Source organism: Ranitomeya variabilis, chromosome 6 (assembly GCF_051348905.1).
Source record: "Ranitomeya variabilis isolate aRanVar5 chromosome 6, aRanVar5.hap1, whole genome shotgun sequence".
NCBI lineage: Eukaryota > Metazoa > Chordata > Amphibia > Anura > Dendrobatidae > Ranitomeya > Ranitomeya variabilis.
In genome coordinates, this window is record NC_135237.1 from 93,356,539 (window position 1) to 93,383,731 (window position 27,193).

The window sequence follows — 27,193 nt, forward strand, 5'->3', positions numbered from 1 at the left end:
CGTCTGCTTCCCACACTGACTGAGCGCCGCAAAGTGAAAGTGAAAGCACAGCACAGTGGTGACGTCACCGCTGTGCTCTGCTCTCACTGTACGGCCGGATCTGTCAGAGCAGGAAGCAGACGGCAAGGGACCTGACGGACATCAGATGGTGAGTATGTACTGTTTGTTTTTTTTTGTAACCAGGGTAAACATCGGGTTACTAAGCGCGGCCCTGCGCTTAGTAACCCGATGTTTACCCTGGTTACCCGGGTGCTGCAGGGGGACTTCGGCATCGTTGAAGACAGTTTCAATGATGCCGAAGTCGTTCCCCTGATCGTTGGTCGCTGGAGAGAGCTGTCTGTGTGACAGCTCCCCAGCGACCACACAGCGACTTACCAACGATCACGGCCAGGTCGTATCGCTGGTGGTGATCGTTGGTAAATCGCTATGTGTGACGGGGCCTTTAGCGTGTATTATTGCTTTTTTTGTCTGTTTGCTTTCGACTTGCACATTTTTGCTCAAATATTCAGGGTGTTCAGGTATTCCAGGTTGCAAAAATTCTAAATGCCCCCAAAAATCCAGGACCTTTTGAGGTCATAATAATCATACCCTCTGATGATGGTTTGTTCCCATTATATTACTGTGTAATTTATGGTAAGGAGTTCCTAATTATTAAATGCAGTCATGTTTTTATGTATTATGACTGTACTGTATTGTAATTACCCATGTGGTTGCTTCATAATTTCCTATGGTTACCTAAGGTCAGATTTGTTATTTTGTGCCTCCCTTCTCAGATGTGTATGTACTGTATATCAGAACAGGTTTTTGCCTATTGCCTGAACTATTGGGCACACAATGTTCCTGGGCCGTTACCCACCTTAATATATTAGTAAACTACAGTTCATGCCAGGATTTCACCTCAGGCATTGACCCACCATGTAATATTACTGTGTTCACTAACGATTTGAGTAGACCTTCTGCCACAGCTAACCCTGGTGGAATATAATTTAGGCAGATTCCACCCACAAATAAAGAACACAAAGCACAAAAATGTAAAAACAACATTGCTGTGCACATATTCATTCTTCAGTAACTTCTTTTAACCACTTTGGAGTTCGGAAACCACAAAGTGGTTGGAAGAAGTAACGTGTTAATTCTTCAGGAGGCTTTGTTTGGAATCCTTATAGTTGAAGCCACTTCAGGTAAAATACCGCCAGCTCTTTTCTGAAGCAGCTTCGCCAAGGAAAACTGATGTGGTCCAACCAGCGTCTTAAAGACTCCTCGTATGCATATCCTTAGGTTGGAATCACACGTGTGTTTTGCGATCCATTGCACGGATGCGCTGACCCGAATTTGACAACCTCATACTGTTGAGTCTAGGTCAGGAGACACGTGGCCGGTGTTTGCATCGTCATTAAAATTCAGAGGTATGAATGTGGCCTAAATATGATCCTGTCGAATTAAAACCAATATTACGCTTTCAGTATAAGGTAGGGGAACATCAGTTTGGCTCCAGCTTCTTTCATCCACTCCCAGTTGTGGCATGCATGATGGTAGATCAATAATACACGAGTACTCTACCTGAGTAAGGTCTCTTCGCCATCCCACCCCAGTACTGTGCATTACCGAGTACACAACTATTATCTTTCTTTCCATAGGTTTACAGGGGTTTTCCATCACTAAAATATTGATGACGTTTCTGAAAGGCCATCAACATCATAGTACTGGAAACCACCTTTGTCAGCAGCTCTTCACCGAATCTAAACTCTGGATGTAACACCATTAATAATATAATGTGAATGTGGGGGCATATGATCACACGAAGAATGGCTTGTACTAACCACACTCCAAATATTGTTGCAAGTAAATGAAACGAGCGCCAGTTGACTACCTATATCTGTGATCAACATCTATTGCCTGCAATTTATCGGTTAGTGTTAAAAAACCCTAAACGCCCCTATACACTTCATCTAAAAGTTTGATGTGTATGGGGGTCTCATGACTCTTCTTTGTGTCAGGAAAGTTAAAGAGAACCTGTCACCTGATTCATGTAGCACAAAGGAGGCAACGTGAATCGGACCCTGGGTGCACGATTGCTGCCAGGTATATTTTCTCTGAAATGCGTAACGCAGGGGCATTTTAGAGAAAATACGCTGTACCCGGATCATGGCTGGAGACTACTAAATTATGCCGTCAAACAGATCTACGCAGCGCTACAAGAGATGTTGGAAGGATACCTCGCTGTTCAAGAGACCTGTCAATCATCAAGCGTGGCACTGGGAAGAGCCCGCCGGGGGAAGAGCCAGAACTAGCCAGGTCTCTATCGTGCCCAGCAGGATTTTTTACAGTATACCTTCTCTGAAATGCCAGAGTGTTTCAGAGAAAAATACACTAGGTTGGTAATATGCAGTCAGGCTTTTTCATGCTGCCTGCGGTTTGGGCAGCATGAATCAGGTGACAGGTTCACTTTAACTTTCCTGACAATATCTGTCACGAGAAGAGACATGAGGACCCCCAATCATACTTTTAGATAAAAGGTATAGGGGCGGTTAGGGTTCTTTAACACTAGTCAAATTGCAGATGCTTTTGTTTTCAGAGAAGATACAACACTGTCAGGGGAGTTGAGCAACAACTTTTTCCCCTTGGCCTATTGAAAACTCCATGCTTGGCCGATTATGGGGGAGTCAGGAGAGATATTTATTGTCTGACATCTGTCTCATGTGTATGACCAGCTTTAAGGTCTCCATATACAATAGACTAGCGTCAGAAGAAAGATAGTTTACTGTGTATGGGGGACGCTCCCCGACAGATGAGTCTAAGTTCGGACTGCCAATTGTTTTGTTCTCCAAGAGAAAGGCCGCTGGTAGAGATGCCTGGCAGTGACTCGTAGAGAACACAAAAGTGCTCGGCAGAACAAGTGCTATCGTGTATGGGAGGTACAGGAGAGGTAGCTGCCGAACCATCATTTAGCCAACAGTTATAGAACTTGTATCCATAGTCTGTATGCCTATTCCGGTTCACATTGAGTCCTGTTATCACCATTCCTACAGGTTCTACCTACATCTGGTTCTCCTGTATAGGTAACTGAAAAGTAATCTCTCTGGATGGGTGAATGTCCGTCCTGCCCTTCTCTCTTTTATGAGATACAAACTTTTCTTTGTAGACTCTTTTAACAAACCTTCCCCTCCCCGGTAAGACAGGAAGCCGGGCTGGAGGGACAGCTGTCTTACTGACATGGGAGCAGCTGCTGCAGAATACTTAAGAACAATAGGCTTAGAAGGCAACTTAACATCTGCTGTGGGCTAATCATGGGGGGCTTGTGATGTGCAAATTTCCACCCTCCCCCTAAAGATTAAGTTACCTGTAATACGGAAGCAGAGAGTCTTGTGATCCTCTACTTTCATGATCTCTCATGTCTTTCCACTAAAGTATCGGAACACATTTTCAGGTCTAGTCCTTGTATTTCCCAAAACAAGACTCCTAGTTCTGTTTGGGGAATTTGCCATCATTATCAGCATTTTTTGGGGTTTAATATTATAACTTTCTAAAAGGTTATTTCAACTTGGTAAACTCATTCCATATGATTTACCGTATTAGGGCATATGGGCGTCATAAGAGTGCCCATTGGTGTTAGAACATGCTCGTTAGTTTCTTTTTATTTAGATTTTTACATGATAGTCATTGTTATAAAGGATAACAATGGATAGTGTCACTTTCAACGCTTTTTTAAAAATGTAAAATGGAGAAGAAAAAAATTAAAATATTGACAAATGGAAAACCAGATCACGACCAAACTGACAGCAATGGATGTGTAATAAATGTAATTTATTATTCCAAAAATATATTCTAAACCCTGCTGTGCTCCTCGTCACTTTGTGTTTGTCACTGCATGTGTTGTAGCTTAGGTAATTGGTAGGTTGTGTTTGGCAGGAGAACAGATAGAGAAGGACAGTACAGTAGATGATAACTGATGGAAAAATGAACAAATGTTAAATCCTATAAGCTGTGTGGGGGAGGGATCCATCTGTTGAAGATTCGGCTTCTCGGGATGACCACCCCACATTGCCACCTCTTGTTGCACACCATAGTTGACCAATTCATTGCATTACTTAAATAAGTCAACCCAATCACAGTACTCAGGGAATTTTTTTTAAAGAACATTGACAAAGATTTTTAACACCTGCTGTATCAAAGAACACAGATAAAGACCCGGATTCATTACGATCAGCATTGTATATACCAGTCTTAATGAAGTAAGCACCCGAGTAAGTTGTGCCAAATTCATTAATAGGAATATGCCTCATTCATGAACTTGGTGCATCTTTAATATGTTGTATGCCACTGCCAGAAATGTACACCAGGCAGAGTCTGGCTTAAATTTCCATTGAAAATTATTATGAATTTGTCGGACGTCCTCGGCCCCATGTTTTGCCTACTTTGGTAAAATTGGTAAAGCTGGCAGAGAAGGTCATAAAAACAGCAAAAATTGTAAAACTTTTGTTCAACATTGAGATCCAAAAATAAATAATAAATTCATAACATTTCAATCCGTTTTAAACTAGAATTCTGGCGAAAACTCCTTGTTTTAATGTCACTTAGATGACTTACTGGTTGCGTATAGGACATCACAGTTGTGAAAATGACTGATTCTACACTGGTACAAAGTAGCACTGCTATACGTAATGGCACACCACAGTGCCCTCCATGCCCACAATTAATGAAAGACTCAGGGACCTATATGCCGGCAATAAATATTAGATGGCTCTTGGCTGAACAATGCTTCAACTGACTTTCATCCCAACCAACACTCCCAGTCGAGTGCTCCTGTGTTCTCTATGAAAAAGCCGATAACTTACTCGTCGGCTGGTAGCTTATCTCGGGGAAAAAAAATGTGATCGGCATTTCTAAATCGGACATATGTGATCGACATCAATCTCAACCATCCTCAGCCGGTGCCCCCATACCCAGTAGACCATTAGCCGAACCGACAAGATCTGCGAGTACAGCCGACTTTAGTCTAATGTGCTTGGGGGCTCTTAGCCACAGTGTCTTCAGAAGCAGAGTCTTTAGTTTCCTGACTACACATTGATTTCAAAAGATATCTTTGTGCAGTTTACAAAATGAGATCCATAAGGTGATATTTCATGTGGTTGTACTCAGTGAGGATGGGTCTGAGAAAAACATTATCTGGATACCCAGAAGGAGCATTTTCCTGCCCTATCATTTACAGACTCAGATTTTCTCTTTATCCTTTAAACCTGAATACTCGTTATATAATCACGTTACGTACGTAGTCTTGTTATATTACTGTTATATTTGGATATATTTTTACTGAGCTGTTACCTAATTGTATCCAGTTTACTATCACATATACAGTACAGACCAAAAGTGTGGACACACCTTCTCATTTAAAGATTTTTCTGTATTTTCATAACTATGAAAATTTGTACATTCACACTGAAGGCATCAAAACTATGAATTAACACATGTGGAATTATATACTTAACAAAAAAGTGTGAAACAACTGAAATTATGTCTTATATTCTAGGTTCTTCAAAGTAGCCACCTTTTGCTTTGATGACTGCTTTGCACACTCTTGGCATTCTCTTGATGAGCTTCAAGAGGTAGTCACCGGGAATGGTCTTCCAACAATCTTGAAGGAGTTCCCAGAGATGCTTAGCACTTGTTGGCCCTTTTGCCTTCACTCTGCTGTCCAGCTCACCCCAAACCATCTTGATTGGGTTCAGGTCTGGTGACCGTGTAGGCCAGGTCATCTGGCGTAGCACCCCATCACTTTCCTTGGTGAAATAGCCCTTACACAGCCTGGAGGTGTGTTTGGGGTCATTGTCCTGTTGAAAAATAAATGATGGTCAAACTAAACGCAAACCGGATGAAATAGCATGCTGCTGCAACATGCTGTGGTAGCCATGCTGGTTCAGTATGCCTTCAACTTTGAATAAATCCCCAACAGTGTAACCAGCAAAGCACCCCCACACCATCACACCTCCTCCTCCATGCTTCACGGTGGGAACCAGGCATGTAGAGTCCATCCGTTCACCTTTTCTGCGCCGCACAAAGACACTGTGGTTGGAACCAAAGATCTCAAATTTGGACTCATCAGACCAAAGCACAGATTTCCACTGGTCTAATGTCCATTCCTTGTGTTCTTTAGCCCAAACAAGTCTCTTCTGCTTGTTGCCTGTCCTTAGCAGTGGTTTCCTAGCAGCTATTTTACCATGAAGGCTTGCTGCACAAAGTCTCCTCTTAACAGTTGTTGTAGAGATGTGTCTGCTGCTAGAACTCTGTGTGGCATTGACCTGGTCTCTGATCTGAGCTGCTGTTAACCTGCGATTTCTGAGGCTGGTGACTCTGAGAAACTTATCCTCAGAAGCAGAGGTGACTCTTGGTCTTCCTTTCCTGAGGCGGTCCTCATGTGACCCAGTTTCTTTGTAGGGCTTGATGGTTTTTGCCACTGCACTTGGGGACACTTTCAAAGTTTTCCCAATTTTTTGGACAGACTGACCTTCATTTCTTAAAGTAACGATGGCCACTCGTTTTTCTTTACTTAGAATTTGTATTATGGCAAGAAAAAAGCAGCTAACAGTCTATTCAGTAGGACTATCAGCTGTGTATCCACCATACTACTGCACAACACAACTGATGGTCCCAACCACATTTATAAGGCAAGAAATCCCACTTATTAAACCTGAAAGGGCACACCTGTAAAGTGAAAACCATTCCCGGTGACTACCTCTTGAAGCTCATCAAGAGAATGCCAAGAGTGTGCAAAGCAGTCATCAAAACAAAAGGTGGCTACTTTGAAAAACCTAGAATATAAGACATAATTTCAGTTGTTTCACACTTTTTTGTTATGTATATAATTCCACATGTGTTAATTCATAGTTTTGATGCCTTCAGTGTGAATGTACAATTTTCATAGTCATGAAAATACAGAAAAATCTTTAAATGAGAAGGTGTGTCCAAACATTTGGTCTGTACTGTATATTTTTGTAGCTATAAGCATCATTCCTAAGTCCTGTCCTGCTCACATGAGGTCTTGGTGAAAATGGAGCTAAAATCTGCACTATTTCAGTTGATCCACATGGCACTGAAAATCTGAGGATTTTGCCCACGAATTTGTGCAGCTAAAATGTGATACAAGTCCATCTCATTCACCCATTGACCAGAAGCACCAAAGTGTAGGAGACACCTCTAATGTCGCAAACATTAGAGACAAAGTCCAGCATCAGGCAAAAGGATTTGTGACATTACTCAATTTTCATTGCAAATCCATCGCGGCAGCCTGGAAGCCAAAGTGATCCTGAGTACAGGGCTCTGGAACTAGGAAAATTGAGCTTTGCAAAGCCCTGTCTTGAATGAAATGGATGTGCGCATGCTCGACCTTCATATCATCTTTGTCTATAGGACCCTCACAAAAAGCTGAGTTAATGCCCTCAGCTATTTCCATTAATCCTATAGGCTGTGAATAGAGCATGCAGTATTAGCTGGAATTTTCTAACATAATGGTATGATTGGACACTGCCGGTCTTCGTTATTGTACCATGTCTGCCAATTGGAGGTGCATCAAGTAACACAGTGGCGCAATGTTGTAGATAATGATAGCGGTACTTACAAAGTAGAGTCTACTTTTATCAATCCTGTAGTAACTCCCTAAATACAGCCATTGTGAAGAGATGTTTTCCTCAATGTTTCAGAAACAAGAAGATAAACTGGGATACAGTGAAGAACCCTACGGCTATAGCTACCTTCACAATGACAATGGGAAGGCGGACCTGGACGAGGAGGTAGCTCAGAGTGGTGAAGAAGGTGACCCCAGCAATACAGGAGCAAGTGACAGCCATGACATAGGAGCAGAGGTACTAGTATGAAGTGTCTCCCAGTGGTCTGTGGACTAACCCCATTCAGAATATGTAGATGAGTTTAAGAAACTAGAGAGAACTTAAATCCATTATAAGTCAGTGTTCACATAGCATGTTCATTATAAGGCTGGTGAATGTGATGGGAGCATCCATTTGGCCCCAATAACCTTACATATTCTAAAAGAGATCTTGGTGGCGCCCTGTAGAGCAGCCTATATTCTGTTTATTATGTCCTCCACTTCCAGCAAATCGAAAACAAGATGTGTTACCATATAAATACACAATAATTAATATCATACTTAGTCTTGTGAGACAGATAGGAACGACGTGGCTGTCAGCTGTTCCTCTTCAGAGGCTTTTATTCACATATCGGGCACATTTCGGCATACGGGCAGGAGCTGGCTCGTTTCCCAAGATCAGGCCGACATCCTTTTCGGGTCAGACGTGACCCTGCTGGATCCATTCTAACTGATGATACTGGACAAATGAACATAGTCTGAGCTGTTTTCATTCCCATCTGCACCCAGGCCACGCTGACATTTTTTGTTATGGTAACGCTTTCCAATTTTGCAGATTGACCAGAACACGACTGAGCCGTCTCTGTTCTTTGAAGAGTTTATTCAACTGCTGGCGCAAACTGAAAACGCACTGGAGGTAAATCACGTTCTGTGGCTGCTGCTTACAGACACTGAGCTGTCATAACTAAATTCTGTGTAATTAATTTATTGTACCACTGAAAAAGAGAGAAAAGATATTGTGCAATTATAGATTTGTCCTGTACATACTGGATATATGGGCATACACAACACTGTTAGGCCATAACAATAAAACCACATGCCCAATATTGTGTAGGACATAGTTGTGCTACCAAAACAGCTCCGACCTTTCGTCAACAAGATTGTTAGGTGCAGAAAAGTCCTGTAAAGGTGTGAGGAACAACCTCCATGGATTGAGATTTGCATTTCTAACACAACCCTTAGATGCTCCGTGGGGCACAGATCTGGGGAGTTTAGAGGCCAAGTCAACCAATTGAACTCTTTGTTTCTTAGACCATTTTGGAGCAGTTTTTGCAGTATAGCAGAGCACGGTATCCTACAGATAGAGGTTATTAGAGAATAATGCTGTCATAATGGAATGGTCTTAGTGTGCAACGAGGTTTATGTTGATGGAACGTATCAAAGTACCATCCCTATGACTGCCAAGAATCAAGGTTTCCTAGTAGACATTGTCCAGGTCCTTAAAGTGTCTCCACCAGCTTGCTTTTTTCTCCATAGCATATTCAGGTGCCATTACTTCCCCACATAAGTGACATACCTGTTCATCCACATGATGTAAAGTAAAACATAATTCATTAAACCAGGCCGCCTTCTACCACTGCACCATGATTGTGTTCTGATGCTAACATGTCCATCGTAGGCACTATCGGCAGTGGACAGGGGTTGGCTTGGGCACTTTGACATTTGTGGCTATGAAGTCACTTTCTGAACATAGAAAGCCGTGATGTGTTGTGCGTTCTGAAACCTTTATCCTTGTCAGTGGTAACTTTTCTGTGGCTAGACTTCACTCCCCATTCATATCAATGAGCTTTTGACCTCCATCATTAGTTTACTGGTTGCCTTTGCCTGTACTTCCTTTAGTAGGTCCTAAAAGCTGCATACTGGGAACATTTCACCGGACCTGTCATTTTGGAAAAGCTCAGACCCAGTCATCTTAATATAAGCAATATCAGAGTTTTTTTACATTCACCCATTTTCCTCCTTCCAACACATCAACTGGTAGAGCTGATTGTTCACCTGCTGCCTAATATGTTCTTTGAAGGGAAATTGTCATGTTGAAAATGGTGTCTGATGGACAGGCAGGATGCTATAGAGCAAGAGACACAGATCAGATTTGATTGATATACTTTTTTGTGGGAAAAGTTTTAATACAATTAGCATTTTATTCATTGAATGCCCTCGTGTTTGTATGTATATGAGGCCAGTTCAGTGATTGACAGTCTTCCCTGTATTACCATGCATGCATAGATAGTAGTCTACTTCCTCTGAGGGTCCTCCTCCAGTGGGTGTACATGCCCGAAAAAATGATGCATGGCAGTGTCTGCACCATTATAGTCTATGGCCCCGTCAGGGCATACGTCTGAATCCCGTTTTGCAGGAGGGTCAGACGTAAGTCCCGACGTGAGCCTCCGAATGGATGCCTAAATGCAATGTGAAAGCACCCTTAGCTGGGCAGCGTGGTGGCTCAGAGGTTAGCACTTTTGCTTTGAAGCGCTGGAGTCCTGGGTTCAAATTCCACCAAGGATGACATCTGCAAGGAGTCAGTATGTTCTCCCCGTGTTTGCGTGGGTTTCCTCCGGGTTTTTTGGTTTCTTGCCATACTCCAAAAGACATACTGGTAGGGAAATTGAAGGAACCCCAATGGGGACTGTGATGATGATGCCTGTAAAGCGATACGGAATATGCTATATAAGCAAAGTACAATAAATAGACAAAGCTTGAAACAAAGGAACCTAAGGCACCATTCTTGTGTTTTTTCACCACTGGAGTGGTATCAATATTACATGCTCCCTGCCCCTATTTATATATTTACTAGTCGCCATCTTCTGCTCCTCCCGGCGTCACTCCAGTCCCGTTGCTCCATCTTGTGCAGCTTCTGACTGACCGGAAGCCAGAGGTAGCTGTCACGTCACAAGCCCTCAATGTAAGTCTATAAGACCCTCGTACTGGCTCTCTTAGACTGATGTTGAGAAGTGATTTCTGGTTTGCCCAGCAAATACTGGAGCGATCTGGCAGGTAACGTATTGAAGAAGCCGGCGGCTAGTAAGTATAGTACCAGGGGTAAGGGAACTTACATTAGAGATACCACTCCAGCAGGAAAATGTAAGGAAAAAACACTTTAAGCAAATTTATTCATACAATGTAAAGGGAACCTCCATGTCTTATGTTTTCCGGAAACCGATGGAACAGATTTATTAAGTTTGGGGTCTCGTGTTTTAGAGCTAAATAAGTCTACGTTCACATATGCGGTCTGCGCCGCAGCGTCGCCGCATGCGTCATGCGCCCCTATATTTAACATGGGGGCGCATGGACATGCGTCGCACTTGCGTTTTGCGCCGCATGCGTCCCTGCGGCGCCCGCGTCCGGGCGCAGAGGACGCAGCAAGTTGCATTTTTGCTGCGTCCAAAATCAATGAAAAAAAGGACGCATGCGGCGCAAAACGCAGCGTTGTGCATGCGTTTTGCTGCGTTTTTGTTTGCATTGTACGTTGCGGCACCGACGCTGCGGCGCACAACGCAAATGTGAACGTAGCCTAAAACCATAGGAGTAGTAGTTTTTTCTGCGACCACAGATTATCTGTTATCAAAACTCAGGTTGGTATAAATCACTTTGTGCTATTTGCAAGCCCTTCACAAAAGACAAGGTGTTTTTGGGAAGTGCCAAGGTAACGTTTGTGGCAGCTTAGTGAAGCCTGTCTTATAGCCAAACGTCTGATTTTAATTTTTAATTAAGAATTTTGAGGCTTGATTTGAGTAAAGTAAGCTTAAAATTCCTTAAGGGGGTTTTATGTTGGTGGGGTATGACGTTAGGCAGCTCCACCGATCCTAAGAGTATATGGGATGCTGGGGTGTTGTCCTGCGCCCTCTGCTATTTTCTCACATGGTGCTCCAGGCGGCGCAGGGGACTGCAGGAGGATCTAGTCACTTTAATTTGGCCACACTGCAGTTTCCGGCTTGGGGACACGTTACAGGGGAGAATCGGTGAAGGAGACACATTGCTATAATGTTGCGTCTCTTAGATTCTCAGGATTGTGTAGGTTCTAGCGGTTAGGTCACTACCGATCATACAGAGTGGCTCACCGGTTGGGGTGGATTTTCTGAGCGGTACGTCTGGCTGAACATCTATAAACACAGGCACAAATTAGGAAAGCCGAGCTGAATTCTCAGGTTGGCACCTGGAATGGCATGGAAAAGTGGTGGTGGATATACATTCTGGTGCTTTAGTAGAGCAGATCTGGGTTGGCAGTCAGGCACTTTGATACAGCAGAGCCAAGTGTGCACGCTGACATAGATGAGTAACCCCAAATGCATGAGATCAAAGGAGCCGGCCGCCGGGTAAAGTGGATGTTATAAATCGGCGCTAAAGCCAGAACAGGTGAGTAACTAAGGGATGCCATATCCCAGTGATACACCATCAGTTTATGAGAAACCTCTTATCAGCTAAAGCTGTTGTGTTGCAGAGTATTTACCAAGTAATGGGACTTTATAGAGTATTGTATCTTATGGCTGTACATGCTGTTCACACTATCGCAGAACATGTCATTCATGATATTCTTTGCATCTTATAGGGCACAAGTGAAAATTCTCTACAAAGTGTGCAACCGTCCTCCAGACCTGGGAACTCAGTAGGAGAATTGTGGCAAGATTTCCTCTCTTTGCCTGATTTAAATGTAAGATTATTTTATTCATTTATTCATTTTTTTAATTATTGGTTTCACTAGTGCACATCAGTCTGTGTGGTTAGGATGAATAGGAATTAAAGTTACCAAATGCCTCAGGACTGCACAGCAAGGTACCAACACTTAAAGAGCATCTGTTACCACATTGACCTATCTAATCTAAACTATTAACATGAGCATATAGGTTATAGGCTGCTGAAAAGAGTGAAACTTGTATGCTTCATATCAGAGGTGTTGTTGTGGATAAATCATCTTTTATCACTTTTTGCAAATGACCTCTTCCAGGCTATGGGGCACACTGCCTGTAAGATATCTCTGCCTCCAGAGATTATTTTGCAGTAAGGGGACTTACCCGGGTGATATGTAATGGCCGCTCTCCTGATCTCACTGCAGAGCTGTGTGTGATTATACCTGACACATCTGCAGGTTCCTCTCAGCTAACATTTCACAGGCAGACAGGGCTGCAATATTGTTACAGCAGAGCTGAGAGAGAAGCAAAAATATGTTTGCAAGAAGACAAATTTAATTTCTCCTGTTTTGGTTAGTTACTTTTCTCACACTTGTAACTCTCCCTTTGTGTAAAATAATCTCTGGAGGCAGAGTTATCTCCCGGTGTCCTCCCCAGAGCCTGGAAGAGGTTATTCATATATAAGAAAAATGTAGATTTCTCCAGAATAATACAATATCAAGGTATAATGATATTCAGCTTCCTCTGACCTACATGCCCATATAGACAGTTTAGCAAGAACGATCCTACTGACAGATTCCCTTTTAATTTGTTATCTCATGGAGATCGCCCCTGAATATGTACCAATACAGTAAATAAAAGTTGGAGTTGGAGGGCCGCCGACTCATCTGTGCATTGATCAAAGAGCTCTTCATGTGAATGGCTTCCGTATAATACTACATTTGCTTCATGGCAGCCAACATCTTTCTCTAGGGGACAGCAACTGATTGCATGATTCATGAAGTCCATGAAGAGGAGCTTATGTTAGTTTCCATTTTTAAACTGGTAGACTTTATAAGATGACATCGTCGATCATAACATGCAATTAAACCAATCCAAATTAAAGGACGTCTATCAAATTAATCAAAGCTCTTTGAAGGGGAAAGTACCCTAAGAAAAATGACACTTTTTATCTTAAAAATAGGTTATTTTTTTTAGAAATCATTCTTTGTCTGAATAAATTCTGAGCTGTTCAGTGTGTCTTCACACCTACATGTCTTCTAGCTATTCCTCCCTCTTCATTGATTTCCCCTTTTACTTCAGAAGACAATTCTGAAATCTTGGGCATGCTCCAATCGTCAGTACCAGCTCATGCGAAGAACAGCCATAGGCCGGGGTCACACTAATGTATAGCATCCGATGCAATATGCTGAAGACACTCAGCTCAAACTCTGCTGCGAGCGTGATCAGAGTATCAGTGCTCTGTGCTCCCATCCTCTCTCATGAGAGAATCGCAGTACAGGTGCGGAGGAGATGGAGAAAGTAATTTCTCCATCTCCTCCATTGCCTGTCTCCGCGTATATTGGATATCGGACATCGATGTTTCACACGCAGCCGTAGGCTTGTATGGGGGCATGTGAGCCAAGTGTCGCTGCCAATCGAAGCATGCTGTGAATGTTTTCTCATGCCGATTCGGCAAGAGAAAATAATTGGTGATTTGCATTGCCCCATAGTATAACATTGGGCCGAGTGCTATCCGATAAAACATCAGATAGCACTCGGCCTTGTTATACGCTCGTGTGACCCTTTCTTTCAGAGCTGTGGATGTACTCTGAGCAATGAATGCAGGGTGGTACCCTCAGGCACCACTGTCAATCAATGAAGAGAGGGTGGCAATAGCCAGATAATATGTAGGCAAGGATGTGCACCAAACCACTTTGGTCACTCTGAGGGGTCACTGAGCATCTGCTTAGCAATTTCGGAATAAGAAAAGTCTTTTGAAACGATCAACTGGATTTTACCAGTGAAGGTAGTATTACAGTTACTGTGCAGAGTTTGACCATTGTTTATGTGAGACTGTTTTTAAGTAGTGATGGATCATTTGGGAACTAACCAAGGCAAAGAGCCGGCTCCCTGCTGTGCACGACAGGAGCGAGCATGCCAGTGAGCCACTGAATTCTCTTATTGGCTCACACTGGGTGTAAAGTTCAAGTATTAGGCTGACAAAGCCCCGCCCATCAAAAATAACCCCGCTCACTCATCAATTTAATTGGATATCTTCAAGTGGGTGTGGTTTCGGCCAGGAGTGGGCAGGGTTTTGGCCCCATTAACGTTATCTTAATTATGTGTTCACCTAGTGTGAACTCATATTTATTAGGGATCCATTTAAGATCCAAAAGAGCCGGCTCTTTTTGATGAGTGGAGCCAAGTGAGCTAGATCCCCAAAAAGAGCCGGACTGCCCATCACTAGTTAAGGGACAGTAGGTACCGTGCTCCTAACAAACTTATTCCTTGCTTCATCAATGTCCTATTGCAAAGTGGTAGATTTGGAAAGTTATATTTTATGTTGCAAGGAATAGTGATGAATTATAAGTGCAGTGTAGCTCACCTTTTTCATACTTATTTTACCTCTGTAGATTACACTGGAGGACATTCAGTCCATGTCTAATACCAACAATGCCATCAATACTTCAGGACCATTCAGTCCACATCTAACAGAGACAATAAGCCAAGATATCAGCCTACCGGAGGCCATGTTTGCAAGTCCCACCGCCAGGTCCAATGAGGACCAGGAATCAGAGAACTTGCTGCTCTTAAATTCAAGTGCTATTCCTGAAGATCCCTTAAGTGCCACAAATCTGACCAATCTATTTCCAGCTACTAACAATAACTCCAGAAACTCAACTAATCAAGATCTTTTTTCTGGTCTTGATGAGAATGTATTTGATGAAATTAATTTAATGTCTTTAGCCCTGGAAGAAGGATTTGATCCTCTAGAAGTCTCTCAGTTATTTGAAGAACCAGACTCAGATTCTGGACTTTCCTTAAATTCAAGCCATAGCCCAACATCGGCAAGTATATCTGACACTTCATCTATAACCTTTGGGGAGGAAGAAGGTGCAGCTGGCTACAGCAGCGACTCCGAATCCACCTCATATGATGGTTTAGAGGGAGCAGTAGGTGGAAGTGGTTGCGAAATCAACAAATTTTGTCAAATTGATGATTCAGACTATTACAGTGAGATGTCTCTACACAATGTTCATCACAACCATACATATAATCAGTTGCCTGATCAGGTGGATCCTAGTCCAGAACATCATTATAGCTGGTCAGTGAAATCCAGCAAAATAAGGAGCCCATGTGTCAATGCAATGGATAAAAGCCTCAGTCGAGATGAACGGAGAGCCAAATCCTTAAAAATACCATTCTCAGTGGAGGAAATTGTAAGTATGCCTGTAGAGATGTTTAATAGTCTGTTGTCCAAGCATTACCTGACTGAGACCCAGGTGTCTATCATACGAGATATTCGGCGTCGGGGTAAGAACAAGGTGGCCGCACAGAACTGTCGTAAGCGTAAGTTGGACGTCATTTTGAATTTGGAAGACGATGTAAATCAGCTTAAGGTTCAAAAGGAGAAACTACTGAAAGAGCAAGCTCAGTGTAGTAAATCCATGAGTCACATGAAACAGAAGCTAAATGATCTGTACCGAGATGTATTCAACCGGTTACGAGACGAGCAGGGCCGACCTGTCAATCCAAACCACTATGCCTTGCACTGTAACAGCGATGGCAGCATCATGGTTGTCCCAAGGAGACTGTTCAAATCGGAGCCAAAAAAAGACACACAGAAGGACAAGAAACAAAAATGAGAAAACATGTGGTGGCATGAACTAAAAATACTGTAAACTGGGAGAGATTAAAAACTGGATCAGACTTTTGGAGATCTTATCAGTTCAGGTGGCAGCTGAACATTTTTCCTGGTCCTTGTAAAAATGACACAAAGAAGCTGCTTTTTTTTCTCCTAAACTGGCACTAAACTTGTACGGACCTCCTATATGAATATCTGCATGGTCGTACACTATTACCCGTTAGATGCAGCTTTCTTTCCTTTCTAGAGTAGATATAACGTACGATAAGACCTCTATTGAAAGAAATGATTGTTCTTAAGTAGAAATCGGGCCAATTTTCTGGTAAAATTGGATTTTTAATATATATAATCTGGACATTTGGCATATCGACAAAAGACCTTGCCACCAGAAAAAATCTTTAAAATACAAAGTGACCTTAGATTTAGTCTGTCGCACTGGAGCACATTGTTCACGTAAAGTTCTGGCTAAACATTTTTATTCTGTTATGTACGTTTTTATTTATACGTATGGTGTGTAAGGAGCTATAAATTATGATGTGGACTTTTTTTTACACTTTGGTTCTTGTTCTACTTTTTTTTCAATAGGTCCTGGTGGCTGATCATTCTTTTTTTTATTCTTTTTTATTTGTCATGTGTTTAAGATGATCATTTCTAGCAAGCTGGAGTTGCTTCTTTTATATTACTTTGTATGTGATTTCTCCAGTGAACATGTTGGCTCACAAAAGTATTTTTTTTGTACCATGAGAATATTTGCTAAAGAGTTTTTAATTTACGATAATGTTATTTTGCATTTATACTACAGGGATATTCACAAATAATTGTGTTCCAGAAATCCAGCATGGAACCTCCTTCCCCTATCTTCACTTCCTTCCTAATTTTTTTTTTTCTGTCAACTCTGATAATTTAGTAAGTCGACTCTTGGTTTCACATAGGGTAAAAAGTGATGGGTCGGAGAGGCTTACAATTTATTGGAGGGAGGGTTGCTTAGAAGTGAATCCCTCCTTTAAGTTTGTTTGTCAGCACTGGGAGATTTTTCTTAGACTAGGATGATTAAAAAGAGACATATATCACTGCAACATATTAAATATAACTTATGCTCATAATAACTTAATCCCTTAAGCATATTATTTTTCTGATGATGTTTAAGCCATTTAAATATGACATAGTAACTTGCACCACGTTAAGTTACCGTATATACAGACAAAAAAGCTGATGTATCCAACCAAACTTTGTCTCACTACAATATGGGGGTCGCATGTTGTAGTGAAATATAAATAGTACAAGTATTGTACAGAATGTTAATATTGGACTTCTGTTCTCGTACGCCCCTCTAGTTCCATGCTCAAAAATCCTATATCTTTGAAGGCTTCTCAATACCATCCACAATAATGTATTCATTCGAGAAAAACGGGATGTGTATGACATACACATTAGATTAAAGTCAACCAACCGTGGGGCTTTTTGTCAGCACCAGTCATCTCTCTAATGATCTAATGTGGAAGGTATTCTTGGAGAAAGAAGGTTTGGCCATGTTGGATTTTAGCATGCTTGATCCTTTTTTCCTATAGGGTATAAGCTGCTGCCAGAAGTTTTGGGGAGTTGCCGAATTGCCTCTGCCCATTGAGAACACATGTGAACTCAGCCAATAACGATCCAAAGTGCATGGCCACCTTAATGTTCAGGTTGCGTTTGGCTCATCGGTAAGAGGTAGACATCAGGAAGGCTCTGATAGAGGACACTGTGGCTTCCATAACATCAGCCTTATACCACGTGGTCTACAGTATTTTGTGGGATGATTATTTATGTAGTGGAGTGGAAAGCATGGTCAACTATGCTTTTCTATAAAGTAAGCCCCTAAACCCACATATATGACCCTGTTGAAGGCCAACTTGTCATTCTTTTTCGGCCTGTAGTGAAATTTGTGGCCTATGGTTACGTTCAGCATTGAAGGCTTCTCTGGTGCGTGCACCAAACATTCCCATAATGTGATGTGAACACTGGCCTAAGGGATGTGATCACTCACTATGTACACGCCATGGTAGGTTTTAAGTTTGACGCAGCCTAGGCCTAAAATGCATTTTATCTATGCCTGAAAACTGTTTGAGAACTTTATTATTAATATCTATTGGTATACCAAATAAACATCAACATGTCATAAGCATGGAACCAGATCTATCAGCTGTCACTGCTGCGTGCCTTTTCTGCATAATTTTGGAACATACACCAAAGAATTTCAGCTAAAGTTTGAACTGTTTTTAAAGATAAAAAGTACCCATGTATTTCAGTAAAAAATGCAATCATTTGACATTTGATGTGACTCATACAGCACTGAAGTGGCGTGCTTTATGGTTCAGGACCATGGTGCTATTTAGATGTAAAAACAACAACTTAATTAAGACCTATTTTGCCAGAAGTGGCAGACATCCCTTCATTCTTGTGACCTATCCAAATTTTGGGACAATTTAGCAGTGTAGAAAACATTACTGAAAACGGAAGCTCATTAGCACTTGTCATAGACTTGAGAGAGGTCACAGCAGCCCCCCATTGTCAAATGTGCCTGCTTATGGAGGATTCGGGAAAATGAGCAGTCTGCTAATGAAGCATTTTAATTATATGGATAGCTAGTACAATTCTTTTCTTGTCCAAGTAAGACCAGGGCTGCTGGGATCGCCTGAGGAGCATTGGTAGGAGAACCGATGTCTCGCAGGCTGTCACTATGTGTTGGAGCTCTGGTCTGGTGGCCATATTTACGACACATTTAACTCTACCTTACACGTGCACACTTGGTTCAGTCGAGCATGCATGTGTTCTTAATGGGGAGAGGGGTGTTAACTGCTGTTAAACACTGTGGTGGCAACTCATCTCCAAGAAGAGCAAAAGTATGTTGAAATGTAACATGTCTGATCCTTCCCACAGAATAAACCAAGGTCAGATGAAAACCTAACACACATTAGCTTGCCTTCTGAAATCTTCAGCCAACCCTAGTCTAATGGGTATTGTCACTCTTAAGCCCCCAGTACACACTAGACTAATGTTGACTGAACCCGTCAATATCGATGAGTTTGGTCGACACTCTAATACGTATGGGGGCGCCGGACAACCGATCGTTGGGTGAGATGTCGATCGTGCCTGCCCAATTTTGGACATTTGATCACTTTGTTCTCCTGTAGATAAACCATCAGCAGAGATGTCCGGTGACCACTTTTTCATATAAAACAAAGGAGTGCTCAGCCAAACGAGCGCTCCTGTGTATGGGAAAGATGGCTGTAGGCTGAATGATTGGTTGAAGCATTTTTCGGCTGACAGCCATCTAATGTGTATGGTTGGCTTTAGTTTCTAAGTGCTGTTAATATACCGTAGCTTCAAGAAATTTTTCCCCAAAGTATTGCAGTATTTTTGGCACCCAGTGTTACTGTTGCCCAATCTCATCCATGTGATTGATTTAAGATGAAATTCTACAAGTCCTTTAAATACTAATTGCAATTTTGCGTACATATTACATTGTCTGCAGATGATACAACCGTAGTTTCCCAGATGCTAGCAGTAGATGCACCTATATATAAGTATTCGGAGGTACTATTGCCTTATATCAGGGGAAACGCAAATATCAGTATGAATTAATAAATTCTAAAGACGAAAAGATTAAACAAATGGGGGCATTTCTATAGGCTGTACAGATATATATTCTGCTTTAAGGCGAGCCTATATCCATAAGGTATTTTCATTGCATGGTGTTGTGTGGGGTGATGGATGTCTCTTTTATATAGAATTAATCCCAGATTACAGTTAATGAGCGCTTTCTATATTATAATGGATATCACGAGTATCACCGCATATCCTATCTACAACGGCAACTCTGGTACGTGACTCACAGTAAACCTTTTCCAAAATATGTTTGTCAGATGTGGTAGAAATGAAAAAAGTGAAGACCTCTAATTACTAAAGTGTTCAAACCAAAAAATAAATCTTACAAGGTGGCATTTAGGCGTTTTGGTAAATTACTTAGATAGTGCCTCTAAATGTCACAGTATTCTTGAACAGATTGGTAACCCTAAAATAATATTTGTACTTGCCAAAAAGACCTGAAAGCATTTCGTAGAGATTACTGGCTCTGACTACTTGAATGGGACTGAGCTGCAATACCAGAAACAGACCATAGACAAGAGAGGCGCTGTTTTTGTGAAGGGGAAAAAAAAAAGACCTCCTGATTCCATGCAACTCTTTTAAATCTTAAAAAATGTTCTAGGACTGTAGGATTTGATGAAGCTGGCTACAGACACGATTTACAAAGTGCCTGTCTGATTGTCTAATGAAATTAGGAAGAATATGTGGCTGCCCACATTTGTGTTACGTCTCCGGCCAGTTTGGCATGTTCCTTATAGCTGCTTAATACTATTGGCTCCTGGATAAATCTAAGGGTGCCTTCCACATTGCGTTCTGTGTCCCCGTTTGGGCATATGTCCGAAATTCTGGTAAAAATGAGGTCCGGACACGTGCGCCGACGGGGCGAATAGACTGTAATGATGATGACATAGCAAACATGAGCTCTGCCATGCACTTTCTTTCGAGAGTGTACGCCTACAAGCAGGCTCCATCTGAGTGTCTGCCTCCTGTATGTATACACTCCCAAAAAAAGTGCGCTTTTTGCCGTCACCATTACAGTCTATGGCCTCATCTGTGCATGTGTCCAGACTCGGTTTTGCAGGAGATTACGGACTTATTCCCCGACGGGAACACAGAACGCAACTTGAAAACACCCTTAGCGCAGTATAGGTTTTCTGACACCCATCATGACAATAACCTTCTTTTTACCATTTAGAGTATGTGCCTACGATCAGGAATTGCTGGGGGTTGGACGGTGCGTATTTATGCAGCAGACAGATGTTACAGCATAGTGAATGGGATTTCTAGAAATCCCATGTCCACTGTGCGTCTATGTGCGCCTGTGGATCACCCGCGGACACTGACAGGCGGCACGCCTTTCAAGACCACAGCATGTCAATTTCTCTTCTGGGTACGCCAGTCTCCGCAACAGAAATTCAATCAACAGAATGTATTAAATGCGGTAAATCCGCACGGTTCAGTGATCACATGCAGATTTACCTGTGTTCAATAAATGGCAGCACTTTGGATTTAGCGAACATACACTGCGTCCAAATCACTGCTAGTTCCCGATCGTGGGCGCGTACCCTGAAGGGCCTAACTTAATAGAAATGTGTCATTAGAAAATTAGCCATTGTTTAAATCAGTTTTTTTTGTGTTACATGTACTTTATCTGTACGTTTTGGTAAAAAAGAAAATTGCATTTTTTTTTTTTAAATTGTATTTTTTTTTTTTATACTGTCCTTTGTAGGCTGTTCTGAACTCTTTGGCCCTGATTCACAATCTGGTATTGTTCATGCAGGTCTTAATGAGGAGATGTGTAGAGCCAGACGCTCCTGATTCATTAAGGGCTGATCCAGATGTCCATGATAATTGCTTCGATGTTGGATCGTAAAGCACGGGCTGGCCAAACATCTTTTGACCCAAGCGTGACAGCTTCATAGAAATATATGAAGCTATCACGCTCAGGTCAGGAGATGTGCGGCCAGCCTGTGCATTGTGATCCGACATGGCACCGCTCACGGACATCTGGATCAGCCCTAAGTGGCACTCGACCCCTAATGAATCAGGAGCGTGTGACAAGTGGCGTCTCTGTGCGCCTCTCCACAAATCCTACTCCAGTCGGGGACTGCAGTAAGATTTGTGGCATAAGCAACTCTGCCGTATGTCCTGAAATTGACAAGCAGGGGTCACCTACTTTGTTGGAGCTTTGTAAAAATAGTGTGAAAAGACCAGAAGTCACAACATAGATTTCAAAGATTTGTAGCCAGAACACTGTCGTAAAATCTTTGATGAATCAAACCCATAGTTCCTGTTCTTTCGGCAATTCCACATATACAGAACATTGGCAGCAATAGACTGACTTGGGCCTGATCTTTTTATAGCAGATTGTGAAATGATTAAAAAAAGCCAAATATATATATATATATATATATATATATATATATATATATATATATATATATATATATATATATATATATATAAAACCTGATTTGTGTAATTGAATCTGATTTATCCAACAGGACATTTTCTAATGATACATTCCCTTACAGAGTACCTGTCGTTTACATTTGTATTTCATGAATCAATGGTACTAGTGAAAATAAGCATCTTTGTAATATGTCTTATCAGAGAAATCCACTCTACTCTCTTCCTGCATGGACTAATCATTCTCAGCTCCCGGATAAAATCTGTACTCCGTGAAGACAGATTTTTACATTACTGAGATAGGAGTTGGCAGCTGATATTGGTAAGATTCAGTGCAAATTGAAGGGGAGGAGGGAGGTGATCTTCTTTTGCTCCTCCTCATCATCTCCTCCCCTCTACATAGAGTCTTAAATGAGCACCAACTGCCATCTATCTCCGTAATATAACAATCTGTCTTTGCCGAACACCGATTTTACCAGGAAATTGAGAATTTTGAAAATCATCAGTCCCAAGAGTATAAAGAAGCCGATTTCTCTCATAAGATATATTCCAAAGTTTTTAATTTTCTGGTGTATTATTGACCTGTGACACAAAAATTAAAGCGGCTGTTGTTCTTTAAAGTCAGATTTCCAGTTTTATTTTATTGACGGGTAGATACTATTCTTGAGTAACCATAGAGAAGCAATGACTTCTACCAATCATTCTACTGCTATGTTGGGAGGATCAGCCCGTTTCTAGAAGAAAACGGGACGTTCTTATTTGCTGACGTTGTGGTGCCTAAGGAGACCATGAGACCTGTATAGATTCGTACAACTACTTGAGAAGGGTATGATGCCAGTCTTCGCTTTGCGGTACAGATACCGTGGGTAGTTTGTGAATTATTACAGAGTATTATTAATGGAGGGACGTGAAGCTATCTGACATCTGACCCACTTTCTCACACTCTTACATGATGGAGAGAACAGGGATTGCTGACATCAGTAGTTCTATGAAGATGAGATCTTTATTGATAGTGAGATGCATTTATTATTTTTGGGGTTTTATTGATGGCCTGAATTGATGCATTCTTGCATGAACATTCACGCTGGTTGGTGGACATTACTGTGCCATGTAGATCAATATTCTATATTACTGCACTAAAAGTAGTGGATTGCATTGGGGGAAACACAGACTTCGGTCTGGGAAATCTTAACCTGATATGTCATGAATAATCTAAAGATCAGGTATCAAATATCCAGCTCTGGATGTTGTGTGCACTACTGTCTCTGACACCCGACCACTCACTACACATGATAGCCGCCATCACCTATTAGGAGTTGTATATGGCGATGCTATCGGCTGTGAGTGAAAGCCTGTAGTGCTGTGTGCGGGGACACGGTTACTTGACTGCTACTGTAAACTCTTGGTGTACTACTTTAAGGGTATGTTTAAAAAAAAAAAAAGTAACCAATAAACTGCTTCTTTGAAAATATTGTGTCCTGAGTCTTAATTTGCGCTGTAACATTATACCATAACTTGTAGTGCCACTTTTCCTGTGGGAAATATTCAGTGTCTCTTCCAGGAGATGGAGAGGAAGGGGTTCATGTTAAATCTATGTGTCCTAAAGGGAATGGATCTATAAAAAAGTTTTACTTAAAAAAAAATATATTTTTGTTTTTTAATGGTATAAATGAGAAATGATTTAGAAAGTTTTGATAGTTTCTACTTTTAAACACTAGGGGGAGCATCTGCTGTCATTTATCATGAAAAGCTAGTGTACTGTTGGCTTGCTTTACGACTGCAGTAAAAGTGGGCGGGATTTGCAGGTATGGGTCTGACGTCACTCCTCCTCTCCCCCTCGTAAGTGTCTGCAATAGGAGGGGAAAAAATAAAGTTTTGCTTGTGTGTTACTGAGATGTAGATGGTGTCACTGAGGACGGCTGTCGGCGCCAATCCTTTCTCCTGCTGAGGTAAAAATTAAAATGGCGTTCCTCCCCACAGTCAATCATACACAATTCCTCTGTTTTTTGAGGGAACTTGTTTACGGCAGTAATTGTGTGATAAAAATGAGCTGGTAAGATGATCCTACAGGTCAGTATTTTCACATAGATCACATACTTGCATAGATTTTTTTAATTATTATTTTTATGTTGAGAAAAAATTCTGAAGTTTAAAAAAAAAAAAAAAAACATTTCTTTTGGATCACTCATTTCATGATAATTGTGCACTCTAAGCAGCCTGCCAATCAAGCAATGATCGAGAAAAACACTTGTTCATCAGGTAAAATGATCTTTTGATTTACAGGATAGATCCTATTGTCAGCAGCATATGGATCTGTATTGCTGAGGACAATGGCAGCTTATGTGCACTGAGCAATCTATTTAGCCTTTAGCCCCTTTCCAACATGTGCCGTAATAATACGCACATGTTATATTCCCTCTGGTGCGGGCTCCGGCACTGTGCCCGCAATGGCCGATGGGTGGAATCGCGATACAACCGCAGCTGTTAACTAGTAACAGCCGATGAAAAGATCGTATCCACACCAAAATGGTATCAAGAAAAACGTCAGCTCAGCGTGCAAAAAATAAGCTCTCGCCCAACCCCAGATCACAAATATGGAGACACTACAGGTCTCTGAAAATGGCGCCTTTTTTTTTTTAAAACAAATTTGGGATTTGACCTGGAGAATCATAATGGCAGGTCAGCCATATTGACCACAAAATAAAAAAAGTTGTGGCTCTGGGAAGAAGGGGAGCAAAAAAATGAAAACGCAAAAACGGCCATTGGGTTAAGGGGTTAAACAGGCCATTAACTGCTGAGCAGCAAACATGTCAGCAGTCATTTAATGCTGTACATTGTGCAGTGTAAATGGACCTCTAGGCTATGTGCCAGTGCGAGACTACTTATGTGAGTGGCAACTGTTGGGGTCACAAGACAACTGCGACCTCACACCAAGAAGGGCCCAACCACCGTGGATGCACAGAGGTTAACAATTTAGGGTATGTGCACACGTTGCGGATTTGCTTGCGGATTTTTCCGCACCTCTTGGCAGAAAACACAGGTGAGTTTTTATGAGTTTTTTTTAATGCGGATTCTTATTGAACAAAAAAAAAAGATTTATGATGTCATTTCTTGTCCAACCTCCTCTTTTACATTTGTCCAACCCACACTCCATTACACACAGACAGGCAGACAGATAGATATGGGATAGAAAGATCTATAGATAATATCATCGATGTATAGATCTATCTATCTCATTCCTTCTATCTATCTCATTCCTTCTATCTATCTCATTTCTTCTATCCATCTATCTATCTCATTTCTTCTATCTATACATAAATAGTTAGATAGATAGCTAGATAGATATGGGATAGATAGAAGGAATGCGATAGATCTATATAAACATAGATATATCTATTCATAAATCTATCTATTGATATATCTATCCATAGATATATCTATGGATAGATGTAGATAGATATATGGATAGTTAGATATATGGATAGATATATCTAAGTACCTATAGATATATCTGCCTATCTATACATATATCTATAGATAGATAGATAGATAGATCATATCTATCTCTATAGATATATCCATAGATATATAATAGCAAGGCCGATGTTTATTAACCCCTTCATGACCCAGCCTATTTTGGCCTTAATGACCTTGCCGTTTTTTGCAATTCTGACCAGTGTCCCTTTATGAGGTAATAACTCAGGAACGCTTCAACGGATCCTAGCGATTCTGAGATTGTTTTTTCGTGACATATTGGGCTTCATGTTAGTGGTAAATTTAGGTCGATAATTTTTGAGTTTATTTGTGAAAAAAACAAATTTGGCAAAAAATTTGAAAATTTCGCAATTTTCACATTTTGAATTTTTATTCTGTTAAACCAGAGAGTTATGTGACACAAAATAGTTAATAAATAACGTTTACCACATGTCTACTTTACATCAGCACAATTTTGGAAACAATTTTTTTTTTTTGCTAGGAAGTTATAAGGGTTAAAATTTGACCAGTGATTTCTCATTTTTACAACAAAATTTACAAAACCATTTTTTTTAGGGACCACCTCACATTTGAAGTCATTTTGAGGGTTCTATATGGCTGAAAATACCCAAAAGTGACACCATTCTAAAAACTGCACCCCTCAAGGTGCTCAAAACCACATTCAAGAAGTTTATTAACCCTTCAGGTGTTTCACAGCAGCAGAAGCAACATGGAAGTAAAAAATGAACATTTAACTTTTTAGTCACAAAAATGATCTTTTAGCAACAATTTTTTTATTTTCCCAAGGGTAAAAGGAGAAACTGGACCAGGGACGTTGTTGTCCAATTTGTCCTGAGTACGCTGATACCTCATATGTGGGGGTAAACCACTGTTTGGGCGCACGGCAGGGCTCGGAAGGGAAGGAGCGCCATTTGACTTTTTGAATGAAAAATTGGCTCCAATCTTTAGCGGACACCTTGTCGCGTTTGGAGAGCCCCCGTGTGCCTAAACATTGGAGCTCCCCCACAAGTGACCCCATTTTGGAAACTAGACGCCCCAAGGAACTTATCTAGATGCATAGTGAGCACTTTAAACCCCCAGGTGCTTCACAAATTGATCCGTAAAAATGAAAAAGTACTTTTTTTTTCACAAAAAAATTATTTTAGCCTCAATTTTTTCATTTTCACATGGGCAACAGGATAAAATGGATCCTAAATTTTGTTGGGCAATTTCTCCTGAGTACACCAATACCTCACATGTGGGGGTAAACCACTGTTTGGGCACATGGTAAGGCTCGGAAGGGAAGGAGCGCCATTTGACTTTTTGAATGAAAAATTATCTCCATCGTTAGCGGACACCATGTCGCGTTTGGAAAGCCCCTGTGTGCCTAAACATTGGAGCTCCTCCACAAGTGACCCCATTTTGGAAACTAGACCCCCCCAAGGAACTCATCTAGAGGCATAGTGAGCACTTTAAACCCCCAGGTGCTTCACAAATTGATCCGCAAAAATGAAAAAGTACTTTTTTTTCACACAAAATTTCTTTTAGCCTCAATTC

The 27,193-nt window shown here is 41.3% G+C and overlaps 1 protein-coding gene across 1 annotated transcript in view; it reads left to right on the forward strand.

Moving 5' to 3' along the window:
* The window catches only part of NFE2L3 (NFE2 like bZIP transcription factor 3), a 45,994-nt gene extending 24,554 nt beyond the window's left edge, over positions 1–21,440 (forward strand). Inside the window, exons 2-5 of the mRNA XM_077268792.1 lie at positions 7,695–7,856; positions 8,433–8,513; positions 12,204–12,305; positions 14,898–21,440. Of these exons, the coding sequence (XP_077124907.1) occupies positions 7,695–7,856; positions 8,433–8,513; positions 12,204–12,305; positions 14,898–16,130 (1,578 nt within the window). The 3' untranslated portion in view covers positions 16,131–21,440. The remainder of the gene's footprint in view (positions 1–7,694; positions 7,857–8,432; positions 8,514–12,203; positions 12,306–14,897) is intronic.
* Positions 21,441–27,193: the final 5,753 nt, after the last annotated feature.